The 21538-nt window shown below is 42.4% G+C and overlaps 2 protein-coding genes and 1 long non-coding RNA gene across 5 annotated transcripts; 1 reads left to right on the top strand and 2 right to left on the bottom strand.

The window, feature by feature from the left end:
- Positions 1 to 730: 730 nt before the first annotated feature.
- LOC130530084 (uncharacterized) lies at positions 731 to 1658 on the bottom strand. 2 transcript variants are annotated; one of them, XR_008951731.1, is made up of 3 exons: positions 1395 to 1658; positions 1085 to 1272; positions 731 to 946 (listed from the first exon to the last, which is right to left on the bottom strand). It is a non-coding gene; the product is annotated as an uncharacterized LOC130530084 (long non-coding RNA). The 2 variants fall into 2 exon arrangements; XR_008951730.1 differs by having other exon boundaries at positions 1085 to 1275; positions 1401 to 1658.
- Positions 1659 to 2038: 380 nt separating this feature from the next.
- mbd4 (methyl-CpG binding domain protein 4) lies at positions 2039 to 4664 on the bottom strand. 2 transcript variants are annotated; one of them, XM_057040911.1, is made up of 7 exons: positions 4162 to 4664; positions 3452 to 4098; positions 3082 to 3147; positions 2849 to 2983; positions 2627 to 2776; positions 2340 to 2440; positions 2039 to 2266 (listed from the first exon to the last, which is right to left on the bottom strand). In XM_057040911.1, the coding sequence occupies exons 1-7, from the start codon at positions 4308 to 4310 to the stop codon at positions 2192 to 2194; spliced, it is 1323 nt and encodes a 440-aa protein (XP_056896891.1). In that variant the 5' UTR covers positions 4311 to 4664; the 3' UTR covers positions 2039 to 2191. The 2 variants fall into 2 exon arrangements, with proteins under 2 accessions (XP_056896891.1, XP_056896890.1); XM_057040910.1 differs by having other exon boundaries at positions 2340 to 2443; positions 4162 to 4662.
- Positions 4665 to 4862: 198 nt separating this feature from the next.
- Positions 4863 to 21508, top strand: ift122 (intraflagellar transport 122 homolog (Chlamydomonas)). The gene is made up of 29 exons (XM_057040843.1): positions 4863 to 5373; positions 5820 to 5886; positions 6132 to 6216; positions 6308 to 6386; positions 6463 to 6539; positions 6652 to 6718; positions 6947 to 7087; positions 7918 to 7993; positions 8547 to 8738; positions 8904 to 9042; positions 9694 to 9896; positions 10725 to 10862; positions 11713 to 11877; positions 12352 to 12549; positions 12651 to 12791; positions 12917 to 12970; positions 13560 to 13721; positions 14442 to 14608; positions 14971 to 15142; positions 16089 to 16191; positions 17428 to 17568; positions 17650 to 17747; positions 18582 to 18682; positions 19454 to 19619; positions 19691 to 19808; positions 19885 to 20013; positions 20560 to 20636; positions 20729 to 20893; positions 20993 to 21508. The coding sequence occupies exons 1-29, from the start codon at positions 5330 to 5332 to the stop codon at positions 21074 to 21076; spliced, it is 3549 nt and encodes a 1182-aa protein (XP_056896823.1). The 5' UTR covers positions 4863 to 5329; the 3' UTR covers positions 21077 to 21508.
- The last annotated feature ends 30 nt before the right edge of the window (positions 21509 to 21538 follow it).

The following is a 21538-nucleotide window of genomic DNA, read 5'->3' as shown; positions in this document are numbered from 1 at the left end:
ATACTTCTCAAGCTTCCACCTTATTCCATTAAAAAAGGACACAAGGAGCATCACTTCGTAATTCCACGAGCTGCTATTAACAGTACAGTGGGACCTCTACTTATGAATGTCTCTACATGCGAATTTTTCAGGATACAAAGGTCAAAAATACGCTACCGCTGCTACTCGCAGCTCGCGGACTTTAGTGAACACAAACTTGCTTGTAGCTGCTCTGCCATTGGCTATCGCCTAGCATTTTCCTGTCATCCCATTGGCTAGGAGGGACGTCAATATGTACAAGTTTGTGTGTATCCCAGCGTCGCCTTCGTTTCACTTTTATTTAGTGTGGGTGTTCGTATGTTTGTCCATTAGATGGCGGTGTTAACACAAGTGTTAACGTTCGTTGCTAGTTATGACGGCTAATGTAAGATTAGCCCGTAATAAAGTTCATTTTGTTCCTGGAGAAGCCTTGCACTGAATTCCTACATTTATTGTGCGGTAATCTCATTGTAACATGTATTTTACATGTTTTGATGCATTTTTATGATTTATAAAAAAAATGATGTCCGAATTTGTGGGGGCTTGGAACGGATTAGGGCATTTACATGGAAGATGCGTCTCTACTTACGTGATTTTCAGGTTACAAAGCAACTTCTGGAACGAATTAAATTCGTAAGTAGAGGCCCCACTGTACCTTATAAAGTTGTGTTTTTGACTCGAATTACTAAAAAAATAGTCAAACTCGGTGAGGTCAGAAGAACACAGCATTGAATTTATTTTGTTTAAAAAGTCCTTTCTGTTGCACCACCTCTTGCATCTTGCTGTTAAAGTCCAACTCTCCCAGTTGAGGTCCGGCCTATTTCAGCGTTCCACTCCAGTTAATGGGGTTGAGGCAGAGCAGCTCTCTCTCCCGGAGGGCCTCGTGGGAACGTGTTAGTGCCAGGTCCCTCCTGCGCTCCTCCATTAGCTGCACAAATGGGCAGATAATAGGAACAATCTCAAACCCTCCCTCATGCTGTAACCTGAGATCTGACAGCATGATGAAGCATTTAGTGTCTCAGGCATTCTTCTAAAAACCATTAGCGGTGAACGCGTGTGTCTGTACCCTCTTGTTCTCATCTCTGAATACTTTCATGGCTTTTCTGTGCTGGAGCCTTCTCTCTCGGTCCCTGGACAGGTCACAGTGGTCCACTTCTTGCATATAATCCGCTTCATTAACTATTTGTCAGGTGCATCTTCAGTTCTGAACATTTCTCCGCCATTTGCCTCTTCAGGCGTTGTCTTATCTCCTTCCTGCTGGAAGGACAACAGACAAACAGGACAACTGACGAGAAGAGAACTTTTTATTACGTTTGAATATATCAAAAATACTTTTAAAAAGCTGGTTTCTTCATTAGGAGAAGGAGAATTGTTACCTGTACTCTTCTTCTCTCTTGCAGTTCCGTAAAAGGGGTTTCGCCACGCTTGGTGACATCTGACACATTAAAACAACAGTCAGATTCAGAACAAAGCGAATGTAGAAATGACTTTATGAGAAGACCTGAAATACTCTCTTCTCTGCAGGATGAGAGTCCTCTCATGGTTGTGGTGGTGAACGTTCTGTGTCTCCAGACTGATGGTGCGTTTAAGGACCAAGGGGGGATGTAAAGGGTCCAGCCTTGGGAAACTCTTGGGGCAGATATTTTTTGTTCAGTCTTCAATCCAAAGTATTTATTTTAAGGGAACTGGACTTCTGTGCTCACCTGACTGTTCCCTGCAGTTTCATTTTACAGGTGTCCAGTCCAGGGATCCTATTTAAAAATCCAGATCTTCTGACAGTGCATCATAAAGAAAATCACTGTACTATGAATGTCCCAGTGTCCGTTAAACTACACTTCTGTGCAGTGACTGTAATGCTGCCTCGAGTGTTTTTTTTTTTTGCATGGGCAACAGTTGCCTTGGAAATCAAGTTCCCCAATACACGGCCCAATAAAGCTGGCAGAGTCTGAGGACGTGTCAGTGTGCTCGGAGACGGAGGATTAGGGTGCCCGTGGAATCACAACAAGAGCAAAGACACACGTCCATGTGTAAAACAATTTATTTTGGTATTATTTAAAACACAATGAAAACGTCGACCCCTCAGGATGTCACTGCGTTGTGCGTAGAGTAAGTGAGGCTTCAAGTTCACCAGAACACAGATCCTACTGGATTTTCCTCACGGAGCCTCGTGGTTTTAGATTCCGAGTGTGGCGTGGTTCTCCCACAACCAGGCGTGGTATTTGTTTAACATGTGGTCTTCAGGGGTCACCTTCAAGACAAGAAAATGTCAGATTCAGCATTGTTGTTGGACAAAAAGAACAGAAACCAAAAACTGAACTCGCCTCTCTCCATTCTCCCAAACAGAAGATCCTGTAGGAGTCGTTGCCGTACTTGCCAATGCCGTGAAGCTCGACCGGGTAACGCCACTGTTTAGTCAGATATTCTTCTAAAAACAGACACAAATATCATAAACCCACTGCTGGCATAATAACCACACCAACAAACACACAGCAGACCCACATTTAGTGACAACCTGTACACACGGACAACACAGATGACATCAGAACCTCAAATACTGAAGTTACTGGGGTTACATGCAAAGAGCTGGTTAACAGAGGGGTGCATTTACCTGAGAAACGGATGAGTGCTTTGGCCCTGAGCTCATACAGGCCCAGCGGCTTCATCAGCTCAGACATGGGCTTCCACTCGGCTCCGCGGGTTACCTCTGCAGAGGGGTAGCGCTCAAAGAACTGCCACAGTGTGGGGATGGCCATCTTACCTGCAGCAGAATGACCAACATAAGACACAACTCTAAACAAACCAGCATGTGTGTGCAGTTACTGGTCCCCACCACTGGTTTTATTAAGGAAAATCGTGGCCACCAGGAGCTTCCATGGATCGTGAAAAAGGGTTTCCTGTACTAGGTTGTAGGGAGAGCGGGGAGGGGTCCACTTCTTGAATGCCTTCCTTCTGGGTGGGCTGAGGACTGCAATTGTATTGTCACTTTGAGCTGCACACTAGTTATTTAAATAAACTTTGTCACAAAAAATGAATCTTGTAATACAAGCAAGCAGGCAATATTACCATTTTTGCGGAGTTTTCTGGTGAAATAAGGGCTTGTTTTCCGCTTGTCTTCCGCATTCTTGGACTCTAATCAGGAAGAAATCATTTTGTTTAAAGAGTGAATTTTTCTACGTCCAGAGAGGTGTCTTGTACCACGCTTTCTTCCAAGTTTAGAATTTTGTCTTCGTAAAGTTAAACTACTGAAGGAAGAAAGTCTCAATTCTGCCAATTCTCCCACATCCCTTCAAACACCTCCTAGAAACTGGATGATGAACTGATAAATTACAAGTTTAAAATAACTGCTGCACATTATAATTGCTGAATTCAGTGATGATAAAAAAAACAACTTGAAAATCTGCTTTCACAAGCTGTCACTGTAAATCATACTTACTATTCTGGGAATCTGCCACCTGTGCGCAGCTCCCACCACTGATTTTAGGTGACAACACCTCCGTTTCTACACTGTTAGCACCGGCGTCGTGTTCTGAATCGGACTCGTTGCCACCTCTGCTGTCAACCTGTCTCTCTTTTCCGCCTTGTACATCCTCGCTCTTATTCTCACCCTCAGCAGGAGGTTCAAGGTTCAGAGTCGGGACTGAAAGTGAGCCTGCTTGCTTTTCTTTGCAAGCATTTTGTTGGTTAGGAACTAATCTGAGTATCTTCTCTCTCAGCAAACCTGCCCTGTGAGGTCTTTTCTGCTGTGCAACATCATCCACTGTGCATGAAGCCGACGATATCTTCTGCATTTTCTCTGGTACAATATGGTCTGAATCACCAGAATCATTTACTGCGTGGACTGTAGATCTGAGTGCATAACAAGTGCTCGCCGATGTATTTAAAGGTGATTTGGATTCTTCTGGTGCATTATACTGTTGTTCCTTCTCCTTTCTTCTTTTCTGCATCGCTTTGAAAGGGGCAATGACTTCATCATCTTTGGAAGCAGAAAAATTAAAAAGGTTTATGTTTAAGTCCTCTCGTCCATTTTTTAAGAGGAAAGCTTGCAGGGATGTCTTTGACCGGAACTTCAGGCCCTGGGGACTGATAGGTCTCAGTCAGGCGTTGTCCAAAGATGCTGTAAAATACTTTTTTTCACTTAATTACCTTATTATGTAGACGTCCAGTTTGCCCGCTGTCTTGCCAGTTTTCCTCTGCCTCACCTCTCTGATCCAGCCAGGAGGCATTATGGAAGTATCGCATAAACGATCCACATCCTTGGAATTATTTCCCTTGCTCTTGGTCTCCAGCTGCATTATGCAGTATTTTAAAATGCGTTGTGGAGACAAGTCTGAGCCAGTGTTATCATCGGCCTGACTTCAGCTAATTGGTGCATACTCCTCAGCAGGCATGTCAGTGTGCATCAGATTACTGTACAGCAGAATTCGGACAAGGCCTATTCGAGTATTTGAGCAACGTTTTCTAAAGTTCGATCAAGATAAAATCTTTCTCATGTGGAAAAAAATCAATGAACTGTTGTCACTGTCAGCACACCTAACTTCGCCCCCTAGATATTGTTGGACACAAACAGACCAGCACAAAGTTGTTGACGGAACTCGGTTAAACTGTCTTGCGCCTTTCCTTTGTGTTTTACGGCAACGTCGTAAGAATCCTGACACAGCGCACGCGCACCAGGAAGTTACCGTAAAGCGTCCTATAAACAATTCACACGCGAGCCCACACTCTTTTACAATAAAGAAATATCTCAAAAAAGAAATATTGGTTACAGCAAGAGTGTCATAATAAGGAAGACACCAAGTTTTTATAATATAAAGCTCATTTTTATTCTCTGTAGCCTTCTAATTTAGTAGGAACATTTGTAATTTATTTAATCCCCATTGTATTTTTTGTGCTGTAATGATACCCTAATAATCGATTCATTAACACGCATATGTGAAAGAAATTTCTTTATATCTGCCTTTTCTTGTAATTTAACAGAGATTTAAAAAATCGTTACCATGTATTCGATGATGAAGGTTTGCTAAATAACAGCTTTTAAAATTGTTTTGACACTTTTACACGGCGAACACAAGAGAAATACGCAATGTTTTTCTCTTCTCTCGTTCCCTCTGTTTCAACTAAAATTGCAAATGTCTCCGTGCACAAGGTTGAAAAAAGATGCAAACGACACGTGGATACACTTTAAGAAGCTACGGATGCAGGAACAGCACATACAGGAAGTTGTAGGAAGCGGTTCTTATGTCTGCATATTATGGACAGCTGAGATTAACCTGTTGATATTAAAACAAGGCATTTTAGTTGTGAGAAATTCGAAATGAGAGCCGTTTTAGCATGGAGGGAAGTAGTCCGTGAAGAATGGTAAGATTACGTTTGTTTTACACTTGCGCCATTAACTCAAAGACCAGGTCGGGATGGGGACGCTAGGTGGCTAGCAACGGCGGTTGCTATGTAAACTAAAGTTAGCCAGCCGTGCTAATATTAGCCCCGCAACTCACATATTGTCATATGTGAGCCGTTGTATGCATTTGTTTAAATGCGCGGAAATGCACATAATTTGTGACTCAAGTAAAATGTCTTACCAGTATTTTTTAACGCGATGTAGCGTTAGGAACTCATTCTGTTAAGCTAACTAGCTGTTTGCACAAATTAACGAAATAACACTAAATATGTTGAAGTATTGTCATTTTCCCAGATCATTCAGTCTCAAAGAGGTTCTCTCCGATGTAATTTCTTAGAGTTTGCACTAGAGTTACACGGTTCATCTGCTAATACACCACGGTAAACAATTTTATTATTTATTTCAGTGTTTATGATATAACCTTCAAGCCAGATGGAAGCCAGGTCGTAATAGCTGCAGGAAAACGTGTTCTGGTATGGCTCTCCAGCTTTCTTTGTATCAGATGTAAATCCAACTGTTTTGGCCGGTACTGCTACACCAAACCCACTGCATGACCCTGCACTCATTTCCCAAGTGAAGCCTTTTTTTGATTTGCTGAATTTTTGCTTGTTTGGTCTCACGAACGTGCCATGGCCATTATTGACACTGTATAATTTTTGCAACATTTTGAGTAATGGAGGATTCCTTACACAATAGAAAATATTGTGTTTTATTTCAGGTTTATGATACAGCAGATGGGTCTGTCATCCAGCCCTTAAGTGGACACAGTGCAATAGTGTATTGTGTGGATTATGCTAAAGATGGTACTGGAGTGTCTTTCCTTTTTTGAACATTGTTGTGTTGTAACAGCCATGATTATTATAATCATAGTAAATCCATGATTGCATTCTGCAGGGAAACAGTTTGCCTCAGGCTCAGCAGACAAAAGTGTTATTATATGGACATCTAAACTACAGGGTATTTTAAGATACACGTGAGTATCATATACTTGTAAATGCATCACCAAAGTATTTTGTACAGCAGAGTGTAACTTTCTTTTTTATTTGCAGTCACAATGATTCCATCCAGTCTCTTGCCTACAACCCTGTCACTCAGCAGCTTGCTTCTTGCACTTGTAGTGACTTTGGTGAGTGAACCCAAAGTTGATTTAAAATGCCCTAAATATGTTTTATTTTTAATGAGACTGTCCAAGATTGTTCTTTGCACACATAACTTACTTTATTCACAATCCTCATTAGGCTTGTGGTCTCCAGACCAAAAATCAGTGAGCAAACATAAAGTTAGCAGCAGAATAACATGCTGTGGGTAAGTGCAATCTTAAATTAAAATATCTGTGTTAGATTTTAAAACTGAAATTGTGAGAAACAGTATATTTGTTAGAGTCTATGAACAGCTATTAATTTATTGTTGTTTGTATGTTCCCTGTAAGTTGCCATCAAATCCTGTAAAATGGATTTTGAATGACAGTATAGGATTGACAACGTGTAGTTTAATGATTCACATTAAAATTAAAATGATGTGTGTGATTTAAAGGTGGACAAATGATGGACAGTACCTTGCCCTTGGCATGATAAATGGAGTAGTGAGCATTCGTAACAAGAATGGAGAGGAGAAGGTTAAAATAGAGCGTCCAGGTGCCTCTCCTATCTGGTCCATAGCCTGGAACCCTTCAAAGTAAGTTTCTTTTATTGCACTTTGGTCTATAAAAAAGAAATTAAACCAGTCATAATCTTACTTTCTTATTTGTACAAAATCCTTTTACATCCACATGCAATTAATTTTATTTGCATATATGTTGCATTTTTTGCACGTCTTGAACCAAAAACATACACTAGAGATGAAATTCCCCTTTTGGTGAAAATCTCACATTTACGCTAGTATTCATTGTAGTCAATGTGCTTTGTCCCTTTTTAAATGAAATAATGATAATCATGAACTATTCATGCACGCCGTCTGTCAGTAACACGAACGAGAGGCAAGTCTATGATTTGTGTATTGCTTGTTGCTGCCAGCAGGTGGCAGTGTTTGGCTTAGGTACAGGTGGTCTCATTAATGCATGGGAGGAGATTATGGCGGCATGTAGTGGGTGACCTTCAACCAAATTCACCTTCCAGCCAAACTATTCATCAGGCTATTTAGGTGAAGGTGCAAGACAGGAAAATTGAGACAGTGATAAAGAGCAGCTATAGGAGAGCAAGTGTAATCTACTCTATTTGCTCTAATCTGTCATAATAATCATTAAGAATGATAACGTAATAATGAATAATGAGTGTCAAGCAGGACATCTGCGGAACTGACAAGGATTCATCAAGGCTCTAAATGGAGGGATGCATAGGCCTTTTAAGCATATAGCACAGACAAGATCAGGTCAGGAAAGGTTACTTTACTGATTAAAAATAAAAGCATTCCATTGTTTGTGATAAGGCTTGACCATATGATAACAGCCAAATACCCAACAGCATGTTGGCTCACAGTGGTCTGTGTGTGCGTATCCACATTGACAGGGATGAACACAATGACATTCTGGCTGTAACAGACTGGGGTCAGAAGCTGTCCTTTTACCAGCTCAGTGGAAAGCAGGTGACAAATGTTTTTCTAAGTCTTTGATCAGTGTTTTCTATTGTAATCTTTCTTTCAGTGACTCCTAAAGCAATCACAGTGCATTGGAGGTTATATTGCTATGCTTTAATGCCCTTCTACTGTCCCTCCTTCCTGCTAAATTCCCTGCAGGCCATATTGTAATTATAGACAAACATGCATTGTTCATTACTCTGCCGGTGTGCCCCAGGCTCACATATTGCCACCAACCTATTTAAGTGAGCATTTTGTTTTGATTATAGCAGAGAGAATTATCCACAGTGAAAATAAAGAAGTGCCATGCAGCTTTCTTATTCTTTTTTTTTTAACCCCAAATGAGCAGAAACAGATGCAGAGAGTTGGGAAATGTTATGATATTGTGCAAATGGACTGTGAACACTTAAATGAGACAGGCTATTTTAACCAGAAAAGCCATTTCAGCTTTGGACAGATCTTCGAATCAAATAATCTAGGTGATGGATTATGACATGTGCAGACCAGATGACCACGAGTAGCGGTTCATAGCAATGTCCACTTCCCTCTGTTTCTTTCTCAGATTGGAAAGGACAAGTTCCTCACCTTTGATCCTTGTTGCATCAGCTACTTTCCCAAGGGCGAGTACATTGTCTTGGCCGGCTCTGATAAACAGGCGTCGCTCTACACTAAGGACGGTGTGCGTCTGGGCACCATTGGCGAGCAGAATTCCTGGGTCTGGACGTGCCATGTGAAGCCAGACTCCAACTTTGTGGTAGCTTCACTTTGAGCATATTTAACTGAAAGAGTAAATTGGTTTCTGGCAAATTCTTTCAGTTCTACTGTGAAGCTGCTTTAACAACACGAAGGCTTTCCCACTCTCAGTCTTTTTTTAGAGGTGTTAATAGGATGTTCTGCTACATTGTTATATCTTATCTAGGTGTTGGGCTGCCAGGATGGTACCATTGCCTGCTACCAAATTGTCTTCAGTACAGTTCACAGCCTCTACAAGGATCGCTACGCCTATAGAGACAACATGACGGATGTCATTGTCCAGCACCTCATCACTGAGCAGAAAGGTACCTGATAACGCCGGTGCGGCGCTTTGCACACTCCTCTGAAAGCCATCTAGCTTCAGTATGCATGTTCTCCTTGTGCCTGTGTGGGTTTTCCCCACAGTCTAAAACACGTGCGCATTGCATGACTGAAGAGTTTAAATTGTGTATGAGCGAATAGCAATGTGTTCTGTGATGGGTTGGCAACCTGTCCAAGGTGCCTCCACGCCACTCTGACTGTTGGGATAGACTCCAGCACCAGCTGTGGCCCTGATTAGGAATTAGCAGTCTTTAACAGAAAATAGATGGATGGAAAAGATGGCCCACGGTATTGTGATACCCTCTAAGTGGTGAATGCATATTTGCTCTCGGTCAGTAAATATACATTCCGCAGTATTAGTTCCTGTATGACCTTGAGGAAATGAGAAACCACAAACAACTCCACTCCAATTCAAATGTACCAACATTGATTGAAAGCCATGTGTTCACAATGTTCCTGATGTTAGAGACTTTGAGTTTTGTCAACTGTTTACTGCTGGTGCTGGTCTCTTTTCCTTTTTTTATTTTAATAAAAAGGAGCTTGCAACCGTTAAACCAGTTTTCAGATTAACAGGGAGGAACTAAATCTTACCCATTCTCTCATCATGTCCACTGACCCCATTACTTCCTTTTTAGTGAGAATCAAATGTCGTGAGTTGGTCAAGAAGATTGCGATCTACAGGAACCGTCTGGCCATTCAGCTGCCGGTGAAGATCGTCATCTATGAGCTGACTTCAAATGACGCGTCAGACATGCACTACTCCATCAAGGAGAAAATCTGCAAGAAGTTTGAATGCAACCTGCTGGTGGTCTGCTCCCAGAACGTCATTCTGTGTCAGGTCGGCGGAAATAAATTATGCATTTAGCAGAGCTTTTCTCAGATCATCTCTTAAAAAAAAAAACATTTTCCTTTCAATTAGACTCCTCAGACTAAATACTACTGACCTGCAGTGACTCTCTTGCTTTTTTTTGACTACACAAAAAGCCACCTTGAAAATTGAGAATGTCGGGGAAGACGTTTGAACAGTATTAACGTGATAGAAGTGAAATGATTCTATTCAATAATGTCTTCGAATGCCTCAGGGAAAAATTCTAATATCATGAAATTATCAGTTTCCCATAGGGTCTTGCATTGTTTCCAATGTGCTCCAGCTGTGCGTGTGTTCCACAGGCTCCACCCCTCTCCCCTTCTCTGCTGGATACAGCATGACAGTTGACTGAAGGGGGTAAAAAAAGGTGTCTCAGCCAGTGAATGTTCCTCAGGGCACCTTCCTGGTCCTCAGCTGCATGCTCTTGACAGAGGCTGGTAGGGAGGAGCAGCCATAACAGACAGAGGTTATTCCCCCTTAAATCTGTCTGTGCATGACAGAGGTGCTTCAGATCTTCCTCTAACACGTATACGTCTGTTCCGCGCATCAAACGGGTTTTACGCTGAACGAATGGGCTGTCCTCGTATGAGACACACATGGCTGTGTCTGATCAAATCATTGCTGGTCCTCAAAACATTGCCGTTTGACTTTGAACCACACTTAGCAGCGTTTAAAAGAACAATGTGCTTGGATTGATTGTACACGTAGGAGTATGTTGAGGATTAACAAACGACTCAGTCTGGGCTGCTTGTGTCATGTCGGTCATGAAGCTGTTGTTTTGCCTCTCCCTCTGTGCAGGAGAAGAGGCTGCAGTGTCTGTCCTTTACAGGCGTCAAAGAAAAAGAATGGGTGATGGAATCTCTAATTCGCTACATCAAGGTGATAGGTGGTCCTCCAGCCAGAGAGGGGCTACTGGTAGGACTAAAGAATGGAGCTGTGAGTATTTACATAAAAAAACCTGCAGTTTAGCCCAACGTTTAGGACAGGGGTCAGCAACCCAAAATGTTGAAAGAGCCATATTGGACCAAAAAAACAAGAAACAAATCTGTCTGGAGCCGCAAAAAATTAAAAGCCTTATAATGAAGGCAACACAGGCTGTAAGTGTCTATATTAGCTGTATTAGCCTACTTTCCAAATGGTAAGTAGGCCACAAATACATAATGAGCATTCATGATTGTAGCTACACCGGTCCAATGAAATAATGGCCACGCATCATACAGATGTCTTTTGAAAAGAACCCTACAAGTGACCTATCAAAGGAAACATACATAAAGAACAATACATTTTTAAGCCATTTCAACAATAACAAATTGAGACATTAAATGAAATTATGACCATTTTAAAAATGCAAAATAAATATTGACTGAATTTTTCAATTAACATGTCTCTCAGACAGTTACAATGATGAAATGTTTATTTTTCCTGCCGCGCATCCTGGAGAGAATGACGCCCCATGTGACCACTCTGCTGTACGATGGTGCTTTAAGTTTAACTTCTATTATCATGGGATGTTGAAAACTTTAAGGTTGTCACGTTTTTCTCCTACAGAAATTATATTAAAACAATTTCCATTTTCATATTTTTGAAAAAGCTCCAGGGAGCCACTAGGGCGGCGCCAAAGAGCCGCATGCGGCTCCAGAGCCGCGGGTTGCCGACCCCTGGTTTAGGATTATCACAGCAAACTGTGCTTATACGGTTGCTTGTTGCACGCGGTTGGATCTCACATGAATATTGAGGGTATATTCTGAAATTTCTGGATATTATTCTGTTGTATTTTGTCACCTAGATCCTGAAGATATTTGTCGACAACCAGTTTCCCATCACGCTCCTGAAGCTGTCATCATCCGTGCGCTGCCTGGACATGAGTGCCTCCAACAATAAGCTAGCTGTAGTGAATGAGCACAACACGCTCCTCGTATACGACCTCAACAGCAAAGAACTGCTTTTTCAGGTCAGCGGACAAGGGTTTGGAGGATGAACTTAACAAGGCAGCTTATTATCGTGGATTACTGCGGCTGAGAAAGATTGGCTGTAGTTACATGGATTCCAAAATAATTCATTGGCCTCTGTTTTTAATTTAATGTGCGTCTGTTAGGAAGCTGTCCATACTGAGTCACCAATGCTTGGTCATGTCAAAGAGTAGAATAGAGCAGATCTCTATAAATGCTGAAAGAAACTGTTCAACCATATAGATTATTTACAAGTGGTAAGATGAAAAAGTGGAAAAAGCGTATCGAACCTGATTGATTTTGGTTTCTAGTGCTCTACCTGCTAAACAAGGTGCATGGAATAATAATAAGGAGGATTTATCAAGGAATGACAATTAAAATAAAAATGCAGACTGAAATAAAAATAGATTAGCATGAGTAAGTATCACACATGTTCTTGAATAGGGCTTGTTGTTTCCTCCCGCGTTTTCCTGTAGGAGCCTAATGCTAATAGTGTGGCCTGGAACACCCAGTGTGAGGACATGCTGTGCTTCTCTGGTAATGGCTACCTTAATATCAAGGCTGGCAATTTTCCTGTACACCAGCGGAAGATGCAAGGTTTTATGGTTGGATACAATGGATCGAAGATTTTCTGCCTCCACGTCTGTTCGATGTCGGCTGTGGAGGTGCCTCAGGTGTGTCACTTTATCCTGCCTGGGTTTAACGTGTTTATTTTAAATGCTGCGTGTCCAAATCTTAAGACTTTACTGGTTTTTGAGAATGCTGTTCTCCCCAGTCAGCACCTATGTATCAGTACCTGGAAAAAAAGATGTTCAAGGAAGCTTATCAGATCGCCTGTCTGGGTGTGACAGAGAGTGACTGGAGGGATTTAGCCATAGAGGCTCTGGAAGGACTTGACTTTGACACAGCAAAAAAGGCCAGTCAATAACCCACTTGGTACAAACGTCACTGATGGAGAACATTTAAGAATGTAAACTTATTATAATCAATCTTTAAGTAAGATGAAGAGTTAATGGAGAATATTTGTTTCTTATTTTTCAGGCCTTCACTAGAATCAGAGACCTGCGGTATTTGGAGTTAATTGATCATATTGAGGTAATGCCCAGAAAAAAACCCTTTAATCACATTTAAAGCTGAGTTCATAGTTTTATTTGCTGGTTTTTATTTCAGTGAGATCACTATTGTTAGGCTGGGCCCAGAGGAAATTGTTATGGTAATGGCAGATTTTATTGCTACATTTTTAAATGGGACTATATCACAGATGTTGCACACTTGAAAAAGGGAGGAACCTCCCTCATGAATGACCTCCCTAATTCATACATGCAAGAAAATACATAAATGCGGCAAATTGCAAACATGTTTCTTGAAATTGCGTGTGCGGCGTAGAGTCATTTTCAGCCTAATTAGGACCAGCCGAACATTTCCACCACTCTGGCTATTGATAAATGTTTTAGAGGGGTGCTGCAGCAATAAAAAAACCAAGTAAATTACATCTTCTTGCAGATAGACTTTGTTCCCCAATTATGGTAATAGAAGAATTCGGTCAGTTAAGTTATCCTCGCTGCATCCAGTTCTTTTCACAGGCATTTGCCTCATTCAGTGTGTGAGTGTTGACACGATTGATTTGTGTGCGGGAGTATTTATCTATCCAGACGTGCTGGTGTTTGTGCTGATTGATTCGCAGGAGAGGAAGAAGCAGGGTGAGGACAAAAACGAGCTGTTCCTGGCGGACATCATGGCCTACCAGGGGAAATCCCACGAGGCAGCAAAGCTTTACAAACACTCTGGCCATGGATCCAAAGCCCTGAGCATGTACTCTGATCTGTGCATGTTTGATTACGCAAAGGTGATTATTTTGTTGTTTAACAACAATAAGCACATGCACGGACTTTACATTCCACCAACGTGCACGAAGCGCTACATGTTTTGACGCCGTAGAACTCGTGTTCTGCCTTGCAATGTGCAGTTTGTGCCAAATTGGGGCCCTGCACTGTGTCCTACCAGCCCCTTCATTTTCTGTCTTTCACCTCCTCGTATATAACAGGGATTCCAACATATATCATCTAATCAGTGCACACCGGGGCCTCTCCGCTATGAGGGGGGGAGATAGAGTTGTAAAATAAGGTGAGCATTTGCTTTTACAAGAATACTTTGAGGAGGAGGTCATTTGATTTGAGCCAGGTTTGGCTGTTTTGGGTGCACGTGTGTGGACACTTTGATCATTACCGTTCCATCGCATAGCTGGAGCAGATGACAGCCGCGGTCCTGTATATTTGTGCGTCTGTATCAGATTTAATATGTGTTTGAAGTGGCGGCTGTATATTTATGTAGCTGTGTGGCCATCTGGTTCGACAGGCTGTTTGTTTTAAAATAGGATGGTCACTGAAAGGGAAAGGCTGTCTTGCTGGCTGCTGCTGTCCGTCTGATTCTACATCTCCAATCTCGGTCTTGACCCATATGGTTTTAACTGTCTATACAGGACTTTCTTTCTCTCCTACCAGATTAATATCAGGATTCTACTTAAAGGTTTTCATTTATTTTTTCAAATATTGTGTATTTCTTGAAGGATTTTGTAGGATCAACAGATCCCAAGAACAGTCGGATCTTGAAGACCAAGCAAGCAGACTGGGCTCAGAGCAGCAAGGAGCCCCGGGCTGCAGCAGAGATGTACCTGTCTGCTGGAGAACATCTGAAAGCCATTGATATCATAGGAGAACATGGCTGGGAAGACATGTGAGCATCAGATCTTCCACCATAAACAAACTGATTTTCCTCTTTTTCCCTCTTGGATATGTTTGAAGGAGGCTCTCACCTGTCACAATCACTTTCACCCGCTTTATCGCTCGAAATTCCAATTCTCAACAGTTTTACTGCCTGCTCCCCTGTTTCACAGCTAGAGGTTAATTTTAGCTCGAGACAAGGTGAGGTGCCTAAACATGTCAAGACTTTGTTACAGCTTTTCTTAAAAATAGCAGAAAAATAAAATTTATTTTAAATTGTGGTGGCAAAGATGCTACGTTCAGTGGGAAAGCTGAGAAGAGTTCTTTTTTAACCTGAATTGATCCCTTATTTGTTTTCTCACACCTTTCTCCCAGGTTGATCGACATAGCTCGCAAATTGGACAAGGCTGAGCGTGAACCGCTGGCTAAGTGTGCCTTCTACTTCACCAAGCTGAAGCAGCACGGCTATGCCTCAGAGACCTACTCCAAGATGGGAGACCTGCAGGCTCTGCTGCAGCTGCATATTGAAACCTGGCACTGGGAAGAGGTCTGACATCCTTATAAACATGGGAGGCACACCTGGTCCACTCATCGTGGCTTATATATATACTTTGCTGAGACAATAACATCAATATTCCGCGAGCCTCTGCGGACTGTGCTAAATAAACAGCTGCGGTACATAGATTTAAAGTTCCAAACAAATAGATTGTGTTTGTTGAAGTGGGCCAAATGCAAACAATAAGACAATTCACCGGTTAAATTTCTTCTTTTATTGACATGGTTTAGACCGTACACTCCCACGCGCTAAGTCTGGATCTAATCACCCACTTTTCGAGTTCTTTGAATCCATGCCCATGATCATTGTGAGTATCGGCTTAAGGCTGGATTCTGCTTCCGGTCCAATTCCAAGAGGAATGTATTGCAAGCTTTTTTTTATGTTCATCAGCAGCCTTTAATCAGTTAAATGCAAGAAAACAATCTTAACAGTGCAAATGTGCGTGCTGAAAGACAAAGACCGAAACCAAACCATCTAATTGTGATCTGCAGAAGATTGGATTCTCATTTGATCCCAAGACAACAAAAAAAAGAAAAGATTGGAGAGCTACGAGGATGGATGTTAGTCATTGAAGTCACACTTTTAAAAAGTATAAAAGTCTACTGGTTGGAATTTAATTGTGTGCCTCTTGGGTCAGGATTTACCCTGGGACATTTTGATTAATCTGTCTGCACGATACCTCTCTAGCTCACAGTCAGACAGGAGAAAAGGTTCTCCAACGCTCATACACTTGGTGTGTTGCAGAGCTATTTAACGATGGTCTACAAACAGTTTTAAAAGAAAAACAATTGTCCAATGCTCCCGACTAATTACCTAGGTCATCTTTAACTCTTTCTTGTTTATGAGATACACTCTGCCAGGACTGGTCATATTTGTGCAAACGTATCATCGGCAGTGTATTCACCTGATGTGTATTGCTCTCACGTGTCTTTTTTAGGCTTTCACATTTGTGGAGAAGCACCCCCAGTTCAAAAATGATGTTTATGTGCCTTATGCCCAGTGGTTGGCTGAGAATGACCGCTTCGAAGAAGCTCAAAGAGGTGAGTCACCGACTGGGTTCCACCTAAATATGACATTCATCTGCCTGCAACGTTTGGCTCTTCTTCCTTAGGAATTCTCAGCTAACACTTGAATTTTAAAGCTGAAAACCCCAGATTTACTTTACTTATGTCACCAAGGACTTTTAAAAATTCTCTCTATCCACTGCGAAACATGCCGGGCCGGGCCGAGCCGGGCTGCCTGCTACAGGATGACATGCGTGCCTCTAATCACCAGTGCTACAAGCGGCTCTGATGATGATTACCAACTGTAACCATAGTTATAATCAGCTCATAGATTTATAATTATGATCACAGCAGGCATATTTCCTCGTCTACATAATCTCCCTCTGCTTTCCCCGACATGACTGAACGGCCCTGACTCTATTAGAACTTGTTCATGGCCGTGATTTTTGCTGATGTTATGAAAAAATTGCCAGGGTGTGTATATTTTGACAAAATCATTATCAGCCTGTTTCTTTGTCCCAACACGTGGCATCATTGGTCTGTTGTAGTGCGTCTGAGTGGTAAAAGCCAGGCTCACACAGTTCCCGCAGCTTTACCGTCTTTATTATTCTGTAGATATGCAGTAAATACGTGCGTGGACGTCTGCTCAGGGAGGAAGCCGCTCTGCCTAAACTGCTTGATTGCTGTGATTGTTTTTGCTCCTCTCTGCAGAGATAATAAGACTCAGTGAGTCGAGTTTCTTTTTTTCATTTTCGCCAGTAAACCGATTATTTTTCCACATTGCTGATCGTGTGCATTTGAGTCTGGCGGTGATAAACTAGGAGTTGTCAGCGATTATAACTAAGTTTAAATTTATGTCCCTCCCCCCCAACCCTGCTTGTAGTCGGTGACAGCTTTAGAAATAATTCACCCCAGACTGAAGTGATTGGGGGTATTTCTATGGCCTCATTTTAAAACCGGTGCTTTGATTCATGCTCTAAATTCAGCTCCAAATCATTTCTTACATCCGAATTCCAGAGACGGACCTGAAAACGAAATGAAAGCTTTTTAAAGGTATAATCATGGTGATGGTGGAGAAAATTACATAGACTCACATGGCTGACATGTGACCCTCAGTGAGTATGACCAAGTGGAAACATGTCTATTTGGAAATTAGCTGAACATTAAACATCTCACAGCTGCTTTTTCTTCTTAAATCCTTCACCGGCAAATCCTTCAAAAGGCACGTAATCCATCATCTTACTTACATCCATCCATCATTTTGCTCTTTAGCGTTTCACAAGGCAGGGCGGCAGAATGAAGCCGTTAAAGTCCTGGAACAGCTTACCCACAATGCAGTGGTGGAGAACAGATTCAGCGACGCAGGGTACTATTACTGGATGTTGTCTATGCAGTGTCTGGACATTGCCAGAGGTGAGACACCTGTGAACATTACACCACACTTTTTACCGTAGTGTCTGATGTATTCGTCATGCTTTTCCACATCAAATTCAGGAAGTGAAGAGCAGAGGAACGAAATGCTGAAGAAGTTTGAGCATTTTCAACATCTCGCTGAGCTCTACCACATCTATCACTCCATTCAGCGTTTCATGGTGAGAGCCGCTGCTGCCGTTGACCCAAATCTTTCATATTCAGACAAATGTGAGAAGAATTATTCAAAAGGGGCAAAGTAGTCACGTCATTTCAGAGCATTTTCCTCCACTTGAAGTGTGCCCTTTTCATTACTGGCCAATTTTCTAATCAACTTGGGCTTTTAAAAGACCTCAGAAATGAGTCTGTTCTTTGTTTTCCAAGCCCTGACTCTAATATCATTTGAAGTGGAATAAAGGAAGTTAAAATGTGCTGAGGTAAACTGAGCAAATTGGGCTGAAGATGTATTACGGTAAGCCTGAACTACTCAGAAATGGTATTGATTTTGTGAAACTTGTGTACTTAAGGATCTCTGTGAGGTCCAGAGATCGATGTAAGTCAAAATCGACCTCTCCCTGAAACCACGGTTACCAGTTGCTTGACTAATCGGGGGGCGTCGTCCCCGTACCCTCGGGCCTAACGCACTTATAAACAAGCTGTTCCTGGTTGTGACCCCTGAAGGGGTGACCTGGCCTGCGTCAGGCTTCTGTGTTTGTTGTTTCAGCTTTCTACTGACTCTGTGGTCGTAGCCTCACAACCATCCCCACGATAAAAACCAGACCAGGAATCTAGTATGTCTCACCATAACTCACCATGGTGGGCACAGGACATTTGATTTATCCACTTTTGGGATAAGGTGCAGTTACCGATTGCTATATTGAACCCTGCTTTACCCTGAAATCCAAAGAATTGGACTGCTCGGTACTTAATTTTAAAGAAGCTAAGAGAGGGATTGTAGGAGATGGGATTTTTATATCAGGTGTTATTATACTTCTTTTATGACTTTGTTTCTCCAGGATGAGCCCTTCAGTTCCCACATGCCAGAGACCCTTTTCAACATCTGCAGATTCCTCCTGAACAACCTCCACAAGGAAATACCACCAGGCATTTCTAAAGTGTATCCTTCCATTTGCAACAGCAAATGTAGCGTCACTTTTCCTCCAATATTTTTTTAATATTTAGGATAATATCAGAAAAGCAACAGACACGTCAGATTAGATACACATCTTCCCACACTCCCAGTGAGAGTACGTATAGAAATCATACATCTTATAGAAGTTGGGCCACATCTAGAATGGATGTTGCAGGCACTATCATGATAAATCAGTGAGAGGAGAAGAAGAAACAAGAGCAGGCAGCAGCCATTCTGGTGCTGAGAGGAAATAAAGGGGTGATGATGGGGAGGAGGAGAGGATGCCAGCTAGAGGCACGTTCTCCGTCACTGGCACAAACGCTTTGATTGCAAAAATTCATCACGTACATATACAGACATTTGAAACAATGTGCTCTAATTGGGGAGGGACAAACACGCATGCACATACACACAAAAATGCAGACACTCACAGATGAGGAGGAGTGTGAGGAAGGAAAGCCCAGCCTTTGAAGAGGAAATCAGAGTGGGCAGCAGCTGGGCTCCGCTGTGGCCAAATTTAGGAGCTCCGGAAACTTTGAAGTTAGATTTACAGCCTTAGAGATGCTACACTGAGGCTCAGTCTGAACAATTACACAGCCTAAACACAGAAAAGCTGCTCTAAACAAATTCAACAATGGGAGGACACACAATTCAGCTGGGCCTGTGGAGGTCTGGGGGTGTGTCTCAATATCAAAATATTTGCAAATCAGATACTAGTCCCTTTCTTCAACATGCGTTCCTTGACCTGATTATTAGCAATACCTTGTACGTCCTTGCCAAGCAGAGCCGACAACTGGGGGCATATAAACTTGCCAGGTATTGCTGTGAGAAGCTCCAGGGCCTGTATATTCCGTCTTGCTACCAGCAGTCCATAGAACTTTGCAGCCTCGCCATTCGCTCCAAACCTTTCCAGGACAATGAGGTTCGTGTCGAAGGGTTTTATGAAGGTGTTTTATGTTATGTTTAATTACTGAGTTTCATATGTTTCTGCAGGACCTCACTGAGAACATGATGTGCTACCGCTGCTCCACCCACAACCCCCTGCTGAACAACCAGGGCTGTGTCTGCATCAACTGCAAGCAGCCCTTCATCTACTCCGCTTCATCATATGGTCAGCGCCTCACAGACAGGTGGAGTTCAATAAGGGCGCAGACAGGATTTAATCGAGCATGTTTCCATGTGCGCAGAGGTGTTGCCCCTGATGCAGTTCTACCTGGAGGACGGCATCAGTGACGAAGAGGCTGTGTCACTAATTGACCTGGAAGTTCCAAAAATGGATCCGAGGGAGACGTACATGCAAAATGTGGACAGTGATGGTATCCTTTAGTGGTCCACCCAATGCAGCTGCACGCAAGCACGCACGTTGACAGATGATTTAAATGCTTTGAATAAATTGTTGGATGTCACGCTTTGAACCCGACATGCTGCTGGGTTTTGGAAACCTGCACTCTGCCCTAATATAGTGCAGATTTCTTTGAAACAGACCACGTGGCCCATCTGCCATGTGACGGTACTAAGAAGCTGTCTTGTCTGCATTGGCCCCGATTCTGTGCTGGTGGGTAAGCCGTCAGAGCTAAGTCATCTTAGCTCTTGAGCTAATAGGGTTAGCCAAGCTCTCCTGTCTCATCTTAATGACACTAAACCTCCGAGAGCCAGAGCCCTAGTGCAGGGATTAACCTGCATTAGCCTGCAGACACTCAAGGGCACTGAGGTCATTCAGAGCCACAAAGTGACTGACAAATAAGATTGATTGGCATTTAAACATAGCTGTTAAATAGTCTGAAATATGTCAAATGTGGTATAGAACTGTAGGTATGAAACGCGTTTTCTGAAGCTGTTAGATCTTAATTCACTCCATTCAGAGCTGCAGGTTTTAAGGAGAGACGATGGTTTGGACGATACCTTCGAAGACCCGTTTACAGCCAAAATGAGTTTCGAGGTAAGGAGGCGAAATGATTTATATATGACTCGCTGGCAGAGTCGGAGAGAATGGCGGTTCATGGTAACATGGATCATTGTCTGTCTGAGCAGCAGGGGGGTTCCGCCTTTGTCCCAGTCAAGGTGAGTCGTTCCGTGCTGCGCTTGATGAGCAGGAGGGACGTCCTGATCAAACGCTGGCCCGTGCCCCTCCAGTGGGAATACTTCCGCTCCCTGATGCCTAATATGAGCATCACCATGTGCCCCACCTGCTTCAAGGTACATTGTTTGAAAAACACTGAATGCCTGAGCAGACTGTTATCTTTTCCCAGATGCCGTCTGAGCTGATATTTCCTTTTTGTGTGTATTCTCACCCAGATGTTTCACAGTGAGGATTATGAGCTCCTGGTGCTCCAACACAACTGCTGTCCATACTGCCGCAGGCCCATCGATGAAAACTAAACAATGTCGTCATGTAAATAAACTGAAAATGGCTATTTATACAGTGTTTTTGAATGAATGTAATATTGCAAACACCAACATCCTTTCTAACCTATAGGTTAATACTTTCCCTCAACCTTCCCACTTAATTAAGAAGATATTTGTTATTCTTTCTCCATTAAAATGCACAGCATCGACCCTTTAACCCAGATGGATTATGGGGATCAGATTACCTATTCCACTCCTAGTGTCCATCATCACTTGAGACCATAGATCTACTATAATACAAATCATGAAGCAAATTTAAACATCTTTCTGACAGCAGGGTTTTGTAATTCAACAGATAAATTCTAATAATGAAAACCTCCGTATCTTTGCACTTGAGGCCCATTCTACACAGTGGCTTGGGAACAGACATTTATGGGTGCAAATAAAGAGGATTGCAAAAGCAAATATATTTGTCATTCTTTGTGCTGCACGCTT

Source organism: Takifugu flavidus, chromosome 8 (assembly GCF_003711565.1).
Source record: "Takifugu flavidus isolate HTHZ2018 chromosome 8, ASM371156v2, whole genome shotgun sequence".
In the NCBI taxonomy this organism is placed as follows: domain Eukaryota; kingdom Metazoa; phylum Chordata; class Actinopteri; order Tetraodontiformes; family Tetraodontidae; genus Takifugu; species Takifugu flavidus.
Note: the sequence above shows the minus strand (reverse complement) of the source record. Positions and strands in the feature narration are given on the sequence as shown.